We start from the raw sequence: 15,860 nt of genomic DNA on the forward strand, positions 1-15,860 counted from the left end.
AGTTCATATCTACTTATGCTAGAGATCTACCAAAAACACCAAGCAAACATACCGACATATGGCGTCCACTCTAACAGGACTTTGATAAAGACCTATAAATACTTCACCATCCACCAAAGAACTGCATTGGTTTTGCTGCGTCGAAAATCAATACAAAATAGCGAAATATGATGCATGTACAATAATATGCGCACTCGTCGATAAGAAGGTTTTAATTTTAGGCAATCCGGGTTATGGTGCGTGGACACAATCAATCTGTGCTATTACACACATGCTGGTACTTTATCACAATTATAGTCTTGAAAGTATATATGTATAATATAGTGTGATTTAACAACACGCTTTCAGAGTCCTAATACCTGCTTCTCAATACATACTGGTAATTATAAGTCTTTAGTCCTGCGTTGTTCTTTGACTCTAATAAGATTACTATCGACCAACTTGTACTGCTGTCTGCGAATTATAGAAAAGTCTGCCTAGAAGCTTCGTGTTTTACGTTTTCTAGAACTTAAAACGAACGCGAGTTTCGCTTGCTCCGCTATAATGACAGCCAAGCAATTAGCCCATGACGCAAGTAATCAATACAGAGTTTTCCAATTTTAAACCGTATTGACCGCATATATACACACTGCTTGCACAAGCGACTAACTGTATAGGGATCAATAGGAAACTTCATTAAGTAAACTGGTCTTCGTTCTCTACCTCAACAAACGTAATATACTTTCTAGTATATCCTGAAATTGTTTATCTCTGTTCGTGCAATTATCGTATCTAAAATACTATGTCGTAGTTTCACACACTGAACCTTTAACGATAAATTGTGGTGTACAACGCCACCTAACGGGCAAGTATGTTTGTTTTCACCTTTATTATAATCACCAAAACAACTTTTTTTATCACGACGTTCGTTAACAGAGTTTAGATAGGTAAAATCGGGGTTACAGCAAAAAAAAATGAGTTATTAAATTCATTTTACACGACGTGTTGTATATATGTACAATGATGATAGAAATTTGGCACGTTTTGAATTGCGACGATGCTCCACTTTAGAATGCAATACCAGAGTATTGATTCTGACGCCTGTAAAGAGGAAGTCGCACTAATTAAAACTTCCAAAAATAGCTTGAACTTATAGAAAGAATGGGACGGTTTAATAATTTATTCACCCATTACATTAATTATTAAAACAACAACTTTGACACCTGCATGTTTTGCATTGGGAAACAATTTACGTCACTTTTATTTATGTTTAAAGTCTTATCTGATATACACTATAATACAATATAGTGTGGGGTAAAATGGAAACCGTTATAGCACATAGTATCCCATATACCCTACTTTTGTTTTTAACAAATGAACGCCCTTAAACTATGAGTCTTACCTCAACCGACTATATATGCTTATGCATTTAGCAAAAATCCTTGGGGACTGAAACTTGAACAGGTAATGTATATTTAACATATATTACAAGTCTTGTATATGTATATTTCACAAAAATTAGAAGCCTTACTCGCAAGGGTTTCCGCAGACTTGCTTTAAAATGACGTCAACCAGATCCGTGGAAAGGCCTTCGAAGCCAGTATCCAGGAGAACCGTCTTTTCTGGATCGTTGGCAATGTCAATGATATCTTCCTTCTTTAAACTGCCCTTCTGGTTTACAATTCCAAGAGCAACCACCTGATAACAAGGTATATAGTTGGATGGGGGAAGATGGGACACCTTTAGCACATAAGATCCAAATATCCTGATCGTGTTTTGTCCCACCTTCCCCCACGATACTCTATAAAGCCTACAAATGTGGTAACTCGAAAGTAAGCATAAGGTGTATGGAACAGAACATCCTTGTTATAACGACTGTCGTTCTCTTATACAATGCGAGGATAAACAGTCTTTTTATTCATTTAAAATCAACATCACTAGTTTTGTAATTGATATATAACATCTTACATTTGTTCCAGTAGCCCTTAGCATGGTAGCAGGTGTAGCTACGTCATCTTTGGATATCCCATCTGTTACCACAAGAACAAGGTCTTGTACATCGGGACGGTTGCCAGGTGCAGTGAGCATGTTACGAAGGACGTAATATAGAGCGTTTCCAGTGAGTGTTCCTACAGAAGCAAACATATCAATTAATCTCATGTACATATGTACCAGTAGGAGTATAAAGGACCATGGAATATGTTATAACTTTTCAAACAGGTAATACGTTGTTGAAATGTAACAATGTAGATTGGGTAAGGTTGTCTATGTTTTCATCATCTTTAACCTTTATATTTGATAAGAAACAGGGGCTATATTTAAATAATTACAGAATCGTAACCTCACGACTGTAAAAGAGCGTTGTTTATTGTTAAAACACGATTCGAAAATATGGGATATTTTGTGCTAACGGTATCCATCTTACCCCACAGCACTAAATATATGAAAAAAAATCTTACCCGATCCATCGTAAGGCATGTTTACGATGGCGTTAGTTGTTGATTCGAGGTCCGTGTATTGCCCGATCATAATTTCACTGTCCGTATCAATGAATTTGTTGTATCTAAAGCACATAAATAAAGTGGTAACTGGTAGTAAGCACGAAGTGTACGGAACAGAACATACGTGTTATAACGACTGTCATCAAATAAGTTAAATTTATTCAATCAAAGATAAAATATTGAAAGGCCGTAATATCAATCGATAGATGCATCCATACAATGATTAGATCTGCATACTTGACATATATACATTGTTGCTTGTGCAACAGGGTGATAATAATACGGGCTCATGAGATTATGAAACCGTATATGACATTTTACTTAGGAATGATTAATATAGACTTCTCCTTTTTAAGGATGTATGACAAAGTGGTTAGCGCACCTACTTCTAACCTAGAGATTACAGTTTCAACGCTCGCCGCTGTTACCATTGTGGGCTTATGTGTGCTTACCAAGACACTTAACGACAACGTTAACCAAGTGATTCAATATTGGTTGTCTAAATGGTCAGTCATACATTGAAAAAAACAATCAAATGAATACGCACTAGGTTACCGTACGAACATGCGTGTTACGTATGACCACTGTCGTTGCCTCGACCATTCATTCATTCATTCATTCATTCATTCATTCATTCATTCATTCATTCATTCATTCATTCATTCATTCATTCCCTCATTAATATATAAATAAGTACCTGACAGCGGCAACCAACATATCGTTTGGAGAAATAACAAAGTTATCGATAATATCTTTCATAAAATGAACAGTTTTGTTCCAGTTTTCTTTTCCCACTGAGCTGCTCGAGTCGAGGACCAAGAAAAGATCGACTTGTGCATAAGGGGGGCATTTTCCTATTGTACAAGAAGGTATGGTTAAGTATGTAATGAGTACGTTGGGGTAAAACGGTCCATGGTGTTTTAAGTTTCTTTTCTCGCCTCATTTGGTAGTAAACAAAGAATATTTTAAGGAATTCTATAACCGTGCCCTCATGACTCTAAAGTAGCATTTTCAATTTTTTACAACACGATCAGGAAATATAGGATAGATTGTGCTGACCGTATCCATCTTACCCCACCGTGCTTTATATTTAACAATATAAATCCTTTTGATTGCATATTAAAATACAATCGTTTTACTTTAGGAAACTATAAACATTACGAACTTGCGCAGCATGGTGCTTCGGTTGCTGTCCATTCAAAAGATTGGGTGACGGTGTCGAACTTGCAGCTTGTTGAATTGCTACCATGCAACTCCCAACGTTCGCTTCCATCTCCACATGAATACAAACAATCAGAGAACGCGAGGTTTCCGAACGAACAGTTGACTTGGCCGTTGATAGGAGGGCTTTGGTTGGTCGAACAGGTAACTGTTAAGTTGAAAAGATTAAAATAAAAAGTAAACCCAATTATTCATACCTAATGCATATAATGCACTATGTTGTGACTGCCTATACAGACTTAACTCTGGCCCAAATCTCAGGTCCATGGCATGTCACGCTACAGAAGCTTGTCCACGTAGAATCGAATTATTAAAATGTTATTGCTTACTGCCCATGCTAACACAGATTTTTAATCGGCTTTGCAATTATACTGCTAATGGTTCGACATAGTTGCATAAGCTTACGTTGTTGGCATGATGGGGGCGGGTTGGACCAGAAACCATCTTCCCCGCATGAGGCTGTAGGGATGCCAACCAGTTCGAAGCCGGGGTTACAAAAGTAGGTGCAGACTGATCCGTATACTTCGTTGTTGGTGCATTCCACGAAACCATTATCCAGAGAATCGTGTGGGGGCGAGCAAACGACTAAAATTTAAAAAGTAGCAATTAAATATAAGAAGTCTATTTAAATCTTGGGCCATGGTAGTGGTAATTGCGCCTGACTCTATATAGCCCACATCTTGACACTGCTATACCGTTGTGTGCGTATGTGTCCTTCGGCAAGACACATAACGAAAGCTTCTCAGTCATAAGTTAAAAAATGAAAACTCCTCACCCCCACATGATCATCCACAAAGTTACATACATACTAACTCATAAGAGGGCAGAGGTGTATGAAACAGTCAACCAGTTTTATGACGACTCTCGTTGCCCCGCCACGGAAAGATAAATATTATATTTTAGAGTCCTATGGCATAAAGAAGGTGTTTTTAACTTACTTTGTTCACAGACAGGCGACGTCTTCGACCATTCGAAGTTATCCTGGCAGATCATGTTTCCTGGGTTAAGCATCTTGAACCCTTCATCGCATGCAAACAAGCAAGCTGACTCATAGAAGTTGTTGTTGCTGCAAACCACGTTTCCGTTGGTAATTTCAGGAGCGTTTTCATCACAGGTGACTAAAAATGAAAGTAATTATATTATAGGTTGGGGTAAGATGGTTTGTGTACATTAGGTTGGGGTAGATGGTCCATGTAAAATAGGTTGGTTCATTTTCCATTCTTTTTATCGCTTATTCGGAAGAATACAGAATATTTATTCAATTATATGACCGTATCCTCAAGGCTCTAAGAATCAACTTTAAAAAACACGATTAGGATATTGGATATTACGTGCTAACCGTATCTATCTTACCCCACAGTACTGTACGTTCATGCTATAAAACTAAGTAATATTTCAGACAAACCAACAGTTTTAAAGTCCTTACTCGGTAGACATTGTGCCTCAATATCGCTCCATAGACCATCTTCCTGGCAGGTGATGGACTCGATACCAGTCCTGTAATATCCACGTTGGCAAGTGTATGTGCATACTGATGCGTATTCGTTGTTGTCGCTACATATGGTTTGTCCGTTGGAAATCAGAGCTGTCTTTTGAACGTCGCAGGCAACTAGAGTAAGTTGTTTTGTGGTTTTATAATTAAATCTTATTGGGATAGAGATAGATGAATATTAGGTTAAAGTATGATAATTCATGTTTTCATTCTCCGTTAACGTTCCATTTTATAAAGAATATTTACAGAGTTATATTGACATAGACGTAAAAAGAGCGTTGTTGATTGTTGAAAAATCAGGAATTTCATGTGTTAACGGTACTTAGTGTATTATTCATTAAGGGGGTAATGGACCCAAGTCTGGCCTAAATCCCAGGTCCTCACGGACCTCACCCATAAAGAATTATTCGTTAAGTAGAGTGGGGAAAGATGGGACACTTTAACACATAATATGCAAGTATCGTGTTTTAAACAATTAACAACGATCTTTTATCTATTACCGAATGGGACGAGAAAATTGAATGAAAAGGGGTCCCATCTTCCCCACCCTACTATAGTACTATTAAACATATGTACATAATACAGGAAGATACACTTACTTTGTTGGCATTGTGGCTTGGCACTTGTCCAGCTACCGTCCGGTTCGCAAGTGGAGGTTGAAGACCCGATAAGTCGGAAGCCTTGATTACATTTGTAGCTACATTGAGATGTATAGAAGTTGAAATCCGTGCAGCTTACTTCGCCATTCGTGAGGAAAATCGTCGATGCAGAGTCACAGGTTACTGTTGGTAAGAATGTTTAATATACAGAATATATAGGTGTTAGTTTCTATAGATATAGTACTGTGGGGTAAGATGGATATCGTTAACACATATTATCTTATATTTTTACTCATGTCTTAATAGATAATAATTAATAACGCTATTTTAGAGTCGTAGGGACATAGTTATAAAATTAAGTAAATATCCTTCGTTTACTACAAAATGTAACAATAAAGAAAGAATTAAAACATAAACCATCTTACCCCACCATACAGAACATGTAGCTATTTATTTGTATTAAAAATACGTACTTCGATTGCAAAGTGGGACACTGTTTGACCATTTTTGGTTGCTGTTACAGATTGTTCTAAAATTTCCAACGATCTCGAATCCCAGGTCGCATGTGAAGGCACATACTGATCCCAGTTTGTTGGAATTGCTGCAAGATACTTTGCCGTTTGGAGGGCTACGTGGTATGCTTATTCCACATGTTGGACCTGTATAGTTAAATATTATAATAAAAAAAACATCCGTAGTATATTTTATATATAAAGGTTCTATATTTAAACGCGTAAAATATCACAAAAAATATCATGTTAAAAAGTAGAATAGTTAAAGTCAAGTTGTATAATTAATAATAACGTCAAATATCATACATACGTTCACATTTTGGCGTCTCAGATTCCCAACGAAGACCGAAACCATCTTCAACACATTTAACTTCTTTGTCACCAACGAGGTTGTAACCTTGGTCGCATTGATACCTGGAGTAAAAAAAAAGATATTGGTTGGGGTAAGATGGTCTAAATTTTATTTTCATTTATTGTCCCATTCGATGAAAACAACATAATTATATAACCGTAGATCTTCACGACTTCCAGCCCTACTGCGGGGTAAAATAGGATACCGTTAACTCTTAAATCCTATTTACCTGATTTGGTTTAACAAACATGCCATTTTAAAGTCGTGAGGATATGGGTATTTAATTGTGGAAATATTCCTTGTTTGTTATAAAATGGGACGAAAATAAAAATGAAACCATGTCCTATCTTACCCCACCCTAATATAAATAAAAACTTATTTGTTAATGCTGGTTTGTTACTTACGTGCAGGTGCTGTTGCCGAAGTTCATGTTGTCACACGTGACCTTCCCGTTTCGTGGTTGAACAGCAGCAGGGCATTTGGGATCCTCTGTATAAATAACGAACATATTAAGCAACGGGAATTACTAACGGTATGCCTATACCTAAAATACAGACTGGTATACGCAGCCACCACCGTTTACAACTAATCAAATCGCCCTGTTATCTTTCGGTTAGAGTTTAATTCCTGCGAGTTGATTGGTACAGTGCTTTGCCAAGGTTCTTTTTACGAATATTTTTGCCCTCAAGGGAAAAGAGGAAAATCGGTTGGTTAAAAAGTTTCTTTTACGGTCAAAAACCTTCCGTTTCTAATACTGGCTATAGGTACTTACTATCACAAGGCATCGCTCTGGCGTTGCATTCATTTTCAGTGCAGCAGCATCGACACACACTGTTGTTGGTAAAGGCTGGGTTGCACTGTGTTGGTATCCACGCTGGTTTCTGGTTTTGTTCTTGATTGTTGGTACAAGCAGCGGTTTGTTTGCATCGTTTCGTGATCGAGTAATATCGGCCCTCGGATAAACGAACTTCATTCTGACAGCTTCCCTGATAAAATATGCAAGGTTGTAAACACGAAACGAACTGTTGAAACATATTAATTCGATAACACAACTTGACAAAATGTTATTTTTTCTTCCAATACTGCAGCGAAGATTAAATTAATTAAAACAACGAAACAAAAATCTAAAAAAATCTACGGTCTTTGAAAAGCCTGCTTTACGGGTACAATGTACTTGAGTAAAAATATTTTGGGTAATTCATTACCTCATTGGACTGGCATTGTACAATACGCCCTTTCAAGTTGCATTCCTCGTTTGACGAAGCTCCGTTGCAGGTGAAACATCTTAAACCTATATGAATACAAGTTAACGTACACACCGACCTAGAAAAGATACGCTAGCTCTTACCTTGAGCGCTGTAACAACCGAGCAGCAGCACAGAAACGATTGCAAGTGAGAATCTCATTGTTCTAATTGTAGTGAACGAAAACAAAGACTGATAATTTTTCTTCATGACCAAAGCCTTTATATAGGAACAAGTAATGCGTATCTTGCTGCAGGGCCAAGCAAATAAACATGTCGTTAATTTGCTTTCTCGTGAATCGTTTGGTTTTATCGTTCCCAAACAAGCGACCACTGTCCCATAACGGGTGTTGCCACCGTTGAAAGAACTTCCCGCCGCTTATAACGACGCTCCTCCGGTAAGTCGTAAAGAAAACTACAGCAATTACAAGTTACATGAATTACAAAGGACAACAAATTTATGACATCCTATACACGACCAATGATTTTATTGCGATTTTAAACTTTATTCATATATAAATATAGTAGGGTGGGGGAGATGGGACACCTCTAGCACATAATATCCAATATCCTGATTGTGTTTTAAACAATTAACAACGGTCTATAAGAGTCGTGAGGGTACTGTTTTATAATTCTCTGAATGTTCTTTGTTTACTATGAAATGGGACGAGAAAATGAAAAGGTGTCTCATCTTTCCCCACCGCTCTATATACGTTAAGATGGTCCAAGTTTTCGTTATAAACCATTTCCTCACCACTCTAAAATAGCATTGTTATTTGTTAAAAGCACAATAGGAAATCTGAGATATTATTAGCTGTCGGTAACCATCTTATAATATTTCAATGAGCAAATCCATACATATATAGTAAATAACAAGACCTCTAAGATTGCAAGTACATATCCATCGGAACTGTACCATTTCTCCACTGATGTAAGGAAAAAATGATGGCAAATTTTAGACGGTGTTGGCTGATGATAGGCACGGTCGAAGCGCATTGGTTATCGAGCTGGCTATTCAACTAAAGGAAACACGTTTGGAAGCTTATGTTGTTACCAGACAGTGTAGGTACGTGTGTCCTTGGATAAAATAATTATCGTATAAACACGCTTGCTTTAGTTTAATTCACTGATCACTAGTAGGTTATTGTACAAACCGACAGCCACTAGAAAAAAAAGGATTAACTGCAAGCAAAACAAAAAGCGACTTGAAAATCGCTAGTATATTTGTTTAATGTTTTATGCAAAAAAACGCGATTTTCCCGGTAACTCTAGCGTGAACCATGTTGAAATTATGTTGCGAAAAATATCGACAAACAAAAACCGTACAAACGCCTTTACTTGGATTTTTTTAACAATCGACCATAGCGAACTTAAATACTTAAGTTCGCTATGCAATCGACCCACATCCACACCGTCGACACACCTCTCGCAATCGTCCAATAGAGGCGTTCTAGTCTGTGACGTCACGGACAGTGCGGCCATTTCTGTATAACCTATGAGCAAGTTGTTTTTCGTCGAATATTGAACGGCAATAACCAATTTAAAAAATAAACACTTTTAAAAACCTTACAACTAGTAGTGTTGGAATAATATGTAAATCATTTAATAATAATGTTTTTACTTATGAGAAGAAATAAGCTTTAATTCGAATCAATCGCTGGTGGGCGCAGAACATTGTGTACGATATAAATGCCCCCACCATGAGTTTTATCAACACACCTAATCGTATGTATGGTATTGTGAGGTAAAACGGGACACCTTTAGCACATAATGTCCAAATATCCTGATTATGTATAAAACAATTAACAATGGTCTATGAGAGTCGTGAGGATACAGTTTTATAATTTTTTGAATCTTACTTGTTTGCTACCAAATGGAACAATAAAAGAAAAAGGTGTCCCATCGTTCCCCACCCTACTAAATACTTAACAAATCTATAAGAGTGGTGAGGAAACGATTTCATAATTATAAAAATGTGTCCCATCTTCCCCCTCTCTACTATAGTAGGGTGGGGGGAGATAGGACATCATTAACACATAATTTCCAAGTGGCCTGATCGTGTTTTAAAGAATTAACAACGGTCTGTGGAAGTCGTAAGGTTGCGGTTTGAATGTTCTTTGTTTACTACCAAATGGAAAGAGAAACAAAATGAAAAGGTGTCCCATCTTCCCCCACCCTACTAATTATAGTAGTAATAAATGTTTCGCGACCGTGATTCATAATTTTACACATCTAAGACACATGTGGACCAAATGAGACAAGAAAATGGAATATGTGACACACCTAAACTACTGTCTCAATAGCTAAAGTTTCTTTATAAAACTTATCCAACACAAAACCAAATTGATGCCACAACGTTTATTACAAAACTATACAACGAACAAGTTCAACCAGAAAAAGAGACGAGAATTTAATATACAACAAAAATAAATTATTTTTTAACGAACGGTTTATTTTATTAACCCTTTGATTTTGTAGACCTCTATCATTAATTCTTTCAGATACTCAATTTCCCTGGTCACACGGTTAACATTATCGTGCAATGATTTATTCTTTTCCTCCAAAACTCTTTGCTCGGATTCCTGTTTTGAAAACTCCAGACGTTTTCTTTCCCGGTACCTCGTAGCAGCATTTTTGTTTTGGTCACGTTTTCGTTGTTTTCTCTCAACAGTAGTAGTGACTTTGCTTTTTCTACCTCCCCTTGATTTGGGAGGGGGTGGAGAGGTTTTTACTGGAATGTAGTTTACTTGGCTAACTTGTGGCACCGGTGGTGTTTGATGTGTAGGCTGTGCATTGGTTGTGCTGAGCAAGAAACTTAACTCTGAACTACAGTTAATAGTGTTCGCTGTGGTAGTAGCAGGTTGAACTTCATGGACCTGTAAGCTCGGAAATGAAGATTCACAATTATTATCTTCAATAACTTTAATACCAAGTTCCTCTAAAAGCAAATCTCCATCGATACCGAAATCTGGGAAAGCATTCTGTTCGGTGGAAAGCGTATTTACAGCTGTGTTCGCTGGTAAAGGCGATAATTGTTCGAGTGGTGTGTCAATGTAAGAATCGGACCCACTGTAGTTTGAAACTGGGCTTTCAATGCTTGGATATGACGAACTTCCTGGTGAAGCAACTCCAGAGTCGAAACTGCTGGCTGGGGAAATTGGCTGACATGCATAATATGCATTATTTTTCAGCTCCTCTTGGTTTCCAAGGAAACCAGAATCCAGCAGATCATCAAGAAGACTAAGATCTATGTTATCTGTCATCCATTCAGACCCCAATGATAACCCTGCAAAAAAGTTTTATAAAAATGTGTTTCTTTAAAAACTTATAGCACATTATTTATTCAATAAAAGCATTCTGTAATTTCTACAACCAGGAGTTATGTAATGAATATAGACTTTTTTGGACCCCTTGTATAGAAAACTTTTATTTAACCGATTCCTCTGCTATTTGGCAATATTTCATGATGAAAAATGGTATATTCAATTAAATATGACCCGGCTATTTATGTTTTTACCTGCTGTATCATTCAGTGGATTTTCCTGGTAACACACACCACTACTTGGCGCTGTTTGCGGGTACATGGTGGACCCCCCCACCAATTTCTCAACAAGCTCCTCATGTCCCGTGCCCAGGGACCCATCCCCCAGCAAGTTCCCCCCGAACAGGGGAATGTCCTCTGATTCGTACATTGAACCCAACATGATGTTGTAAAGATGATATGCCTAATAAATGGCTAATTGACGATTCTCGAGTGGGTGATCCATAGTGCAAAGATCTGTGACAAAAAATACAGAAATAAATACCATTTTATAGGTTTTAAAATGTACATTAAAAAATATCATTATAGGTTTTTAAAATGTACATCAAAATTTTGATAATTTGACATTTAAGAAATTGAAAATAAGGCAATAATAAAACATAAATAAGTACAAAATAAAAACGGTTACTTACTCCATGCTGGCGCACGGTTGTAGAACAAACGCAGTCATCTTGTCGCAGTTAGTGAGCCATCTTTGGCCCTAATTTCAGAAAATAAAATATACTGACGCTCTTAACCTGTTAGATATGAAATGAATGTTGAATCCTGAGCCTAGCACACAAATCGACGTTGGTCCTACGTCATATATAGATATATTCATCCGCGTTATACATTATCTGATTAGTTCAAGCATACGACTTTACATAAGTCTTAAAATTTAATTTTACTAAATAACAAAGATAATTAAAGCTTAGGAGATTAAATATTCTGTAGTTTAAATCAACAATTTAAACTTTTTAGTGATCTATTTACTGTCTCACAACTAAGTAAGGATAATTCCCCTTTAGTTTCGGCTGATGCAATATCAGCGAAAATCACGCAAGGGACGCGTGATCACTGTGACGTCACAATGGTACGCGGGAATGGCTGGGGGCGTGAAACTTCTATATGTTGTTATTGGTCGTGTACTTTCACAACGTTTAATCCGAGGCTATGTTTAGAACTTTAGAATAATGTAAAAGGCTTAATGAGTAATAAATGTGATACTTCCATTATAGGACAAACGTGTACGTTTCGACTTCAGAATATTGTTTACATTTTGCATAGTAAAATGATACTTATTTAATAATATTCCTTGTGTAGGTTTTTACATAATGTCATGCTGTTGTTACTGTACCAATACGAGTGAACTATACAATGTGTCATGCGCCGTGCGCCTGGTTGAATACCATATGATGGTACTTGCTGCCATAACAGGTTGGTTCGTGTGTTGTGATAACACCGGAAAATACTGTATAAGTTTAGCACGAGTGCTACTTCACGTTTTTCTATTGTACACTTCAAAAAAAATATAAAGCTTTTTGTTACTTGTGCCAGTATTACTAACAACTGCAGCATACCAAAAGTTAAAGATCCAAAATGTCTCTCAAAAACTTAACTAATAACTTTTAAATAAAAGTTCTAGCAACTGTAGCTTATCTTGAATTGATAATAGAATAAACGTTTACTGAATATTGTTTATTTCATAATATAATTTTGTAGGCAAAATGTACCCATAAATCGATGCAAATATGCAATTTTTAAATTAGAAATACTTTAAAAAGTTTTAAATACAACTTTAAACAATACCAGACCATGACATAGAAGAATAAACAACTTTATTTTCTTTGTCGATTGACGCTAATAACAAAGTCTTTTTAACGCTACTAGCTAATCGTCCAAAAGTTGCAAATTCAGTTGCTGAAATTTCTTTCTCATAAGGAATATGTAATAAAATATAAGTAGAGTGGTATAAACCAGGATCCCCTGGGTACACAAGAAAGTTTCCACCAAACTTGACACCATCTGTTAGAAAATAGCCCTGATTGTGCAAGTCACAAAATATCAGATAAAGTTTGCTTTCCTCTTCTGTGAGTTTTATTTTCGTATGATCAATTTTCTGCATAAAAGATGAGAATTTACTTTTATGTTCCATTTTTATCCAAGTTTGTTCTTGCCCATAGCGCTCAACTTTTTTTAACTCGGACTCAGCAAATTGTTTGAACTGTTTTTCATTAAAGACCTCTTCTGAGTTGGTTTTGGTTATTGTCCCATCTTGTTTGTTCAATTCTTTATCTTCACTTATCATTTTTCGCTGTTTTTGTTTTGATATTTTACCATTCTTAATCAGGCCTTTCATATTCTTTATCTCATCCAATTTTAAGTTTTGTTTCAAGATGGTTTGGATTTCATATTGCTCCTGCAGTTTCCTCTTGGACTTTTCTGCTTCTTCTTCTAAATCAACATAAGGAGGGAAAACAGAAGAATCCAATAAGCAAGCGTTGCAATGCTCTAGTAAATATTTTGCCTCTATATTGGTCAACTGCAGTGGTAACCCAAACTGAGCATTCTGTCTTGGTTTGGTTGTGAGGCAACCGACATTGCTACCTACAATCCGGTGTTTTTTTCGAATAAAAGAAACAACACTTTGGTCCCAAATTAGAACTTTACCATGACAATAGTATATTTCTATGTTAGGTTCACAACTTCCATCTTCTGCCATATCCAACCACTATGTATGGGAGAATGTTACAGTAATACTATACACTTAATTACAGAACAATAAAATTGACCTAAAATTTCCTTTGATTTCTAAATAAAAAGTTTGCATTTTGTTTTAACCTATCTTCTCCTATGCTAAAGTAATAATAATAGGACGCGAGTTATACAAAAAATAAACATTATTTAAAAAAACATCAATTTCATCTATAGCTAAACAATAGATTTATTTTAATTAAAACAATCTAGTCCTATATATACATTGATAAAAGCTGTGAGTCTGAATTAAATTTTATTCGAAGTTTCTAAGGTGGGAAATTCCCTCTTGGTTTTAACAAATATCAAGAGAGCAAGGACTAGATAAATGTAACTTATTTTCCCTCGCATGACGGGCAGCCGCAGTCGTATCACACGGGTGTTCTGTTTCATACATTTCGTGCCAGCTTAAAACTTACTACATGTGTGCCTTTGTCGGTGATTATGACCAATACGGACTCTGGTTATGACAGTTATTTTAGACTAACCATAGGCGGCTACTCTGGTTTGGAGCAACGAGCAATTGCCTTTTAGTATATATACCTAAACATACGTTTAGGTATCTTTGCTTTTAGCGTTTGCTGCTATAATGTTTGTGGCAGAATTTAAACGTAAGCTTTTAATATTTTTTTTTATTTGCTATTCGAAATTATAACGATTTGTGTAATACGAATGTATAACAAAATGTAGCATTAATAAAACGTGTCAGGAACATTACGAACGGTAAAAGAGCCGTCTGTTCCGGCGTGGTAAGCAAGCACAAGCAACCGGTATCTCAATCGGGCGATGTGTATTTGTAGCCTTGTTGTGCAGCATAACCTCATAATGGATGGGTCGAACTTGGAGCATTGTAGATGCTTTAGGGTGGCATGGGTAATGACATTGTTTCGGGCAATCGGCTAAGGATAGTTCACCCCAAACCCCACAGTTGTACTGGGCGAATCCCCATGTGTGTGTTGGAGTTACGTATCTTGTTGCTGTTGATGGTTGAGATAAACGTCGGCACCTTTAGGAAAACAATAATGATACTTGTGGTGAAGTGGGGTGGGGGGAAACGGGATACTTCCAACACAAAATATCCAAGTATCATCGTGTTTTAAACAATTAACAAGGGTGTATCTTTACTACCAAATTAGAAGAGAAAATATAATTAAAGGTTTCCTATCTCCCCCCACCTACTATATATTCAAATTATTTAGTGATTTTACGTCTCGTTAGCAAAACATGACTTTTCTAAGGTAAAATTGCGTCGCTTTTTAAAATTCATAAACGCATAAAATAACAATTTAGGCTATTTATCAATTACGATAAAAACGTTTTCGTACAACTCGTAATAATGATATCTGTTATTGGATACATTTGGTATATTCTAAAATCACAAAAACAGGAATGATAAAAAGAAATATGTTTTGGTATAAGTGCTATACACACAGACATCAATGCGCTATATTGCGCGAAGATACCATAACGTTTTATTTTTCTAAATAAATTACCGGTTGAGGTTCAATTTCCGCGCCTCCGTAAGACTTGAAGATAAGAAGAAGATCACCACAAGGACAACGTTCATGCTACCAACCTATAATTATTTATATTGTAAGCATGTAAGACTTATCAAAAATACAAATCTTTACCATTCTTGATACCATTTCGTGACTTAGATATTTCTTCTTGTATTTTAATATTTAAAATTCTAACATGGCCATGTGTCTGTAGGGCCATCTTTTATATACCCTCCAAAATTGTCGATATTCGATTTTCGGCTCCAGGATATTTTTTTGTGTCAGCCCAATTACAAGAAGTTCCTTTTCCTTGTTTACATCATGGCAGGTATGATCCTATAAGGTGTATAAGGGTGGACGATTGCAGTAAACCCCGTGAAGCTGTAGTATCGAAACATGAGACGCAA

At 36.5% G+C, this 15,860-nt stretch overlaps 3 protein-coding genes and 1 long non-coding RNA gene across 4 annotated transcripts; 1 reads left to right on the forward strand and 3 right to left on the reverse strand.

The window, feature by feature from the left end:
• Nucleotides 1-849: 849 nt before the first annotated feature.
• LOC149737543 (E-selectin-like) lies at nt 850-8,135 on the reverse strand. Its single transcript, XM_089873778.1, has 16 exons — nt 8,005-8,135; nt 7,862-7,947; nt 7,429-7,642; nt 7,061-7,145; nt 6,615-6,718; nt 6,266-6,451; nt 5,793-5,975; nt 5,128-5,310; nt 4,640-4,819; nt 4,107-4,286; nt 3,646-3,849; nt 3,178-3,334; nt 2,439-2,542; nt 1,948-2,108; nt 1,511-1,677; nt 850-1,080 (listed from the first exon to the last, which is right to left on the reverse strand). The coding sequence occupies exons 1-16, from the start codon at nt 8,108-8,110 to the stop codon at nt 1,047-1,049; spliced, it is 2,334 nt and encodes a 777-aa protein (XP_089729904.1). The 5' UTR covers nt 8,111-8,135; the 3' UTR covers nt 850-1,046.
• A 120-nt stretch (nt 8,136-8,255) lies between these two features.
• On the forward strand, nt 8,256-12,853 carry LOC149737544 (uncharacterized). The gene is made up of 2 exons (XR_016384547.1): nt 8,256-8,965; nt 12,524-12,853. It is a non-coding gene; the product is annotated as an uncharacterized LOC149737544 (long non-coding RNA).
• On the reverse strand, nt 10,243-12,019 carry LOC149737545 (uncharacterized). The gene is made up of 3 exons (XM_089873793.1): nt 11,854-12,019; nt 11,417-11,677; nt 10,243-11,185 (listed from the first exon to the last, which is right to left on the reverse strand). Exons 2-3 carry the CDS (start codon nt 11,601-11,603, stop codon nt 10,350-10,352), a joined length of 1,023 nt encoding a protein of 340 aa, XP_089729919.1. The 5' UTR covers nt 11,604-11,677; nt 11,854-12,019; the 3' UTR covers nt 10,243-10,349.
• Nucleotides 12,854-12,981: 128 nt separating the features above from the next.
• LOC149737546 (tRNA-splicing endonuclease subunit Sen34-like) lies at nt 12,982-14,270 on the reverse strand. Its single transcript, XM_089873795.1, has one exon. The coding sequence runs from the start codon at nt 13,920-13,922 to the stop codon at nt 12,999-13,001; it is 924 nt and encodes a 307-aa protein (XP_089729921.1). The 5' UTR covers nt 13,923-14,270; the 3' UTR covers nt 12,982-12,998.
• Nucleotides 14,271-15,860: the final 1,590 nt, after the last annotated feature.

The sequence above is a fragment of the Ciona robusta genome, chromosome 3 (genome assembly GCF_009617815.1).
Source record: "Ciona robusta chromosome 3, ASM961781v2".
Classification (NCBI taxonomy): domain Eukaryota; kingdom Metazoa; phylum Chordata; class Ascidiacea; order Phlebobranchia; family Cionidae; genus Ciona; species Ciona robusta.

Bases quoted from the DNA above. Each gene is read 5' to 3' on its own strand.
- LOC149737543 (XM_089873778.1), bottom strand. From the start codon at position 8,110: ATGAAGAAAAATTATCAGTCTTTGTTTTCGTTCACTACAATTAGAACA. The intron at 5,311-5,792 runs GTAAGTGTATCT...AACTTACTCTAG, and splicing joins CAAGCCACAATGCCAACAAA to TTGCCTGCGACGTTCAAAAG. The intron at 4,287-4,639 runs GTAAGTTAAAAA...TTTAAATTTTAG, and splicing joins GTCGCCTGTCTGTGAACAAA to TCGTTTGCTCGCCCCCACAC.
- LOC149737545 (XM_089873793.1), bottom strand. From the start codon at position 11,603: ATGTTGGGTTCAATGTACGAATCAGAGGACATTCCCCTGTTCGGGGGG. The intron at 11,186-11,416 runs GTAAAAACATAA...ACTTTTTTGCAG, and splicing joins TCCACTGAATGATACAGCAG to GGTTATCATTGGGGTCTGAA.
- LOC149737546 (XM_089873795.1), bottom strand. From the start codon at position 13,922: ATGGCAGAAGATGGAAGTTGTGAACCTAACATAGAAATATACTATTGT.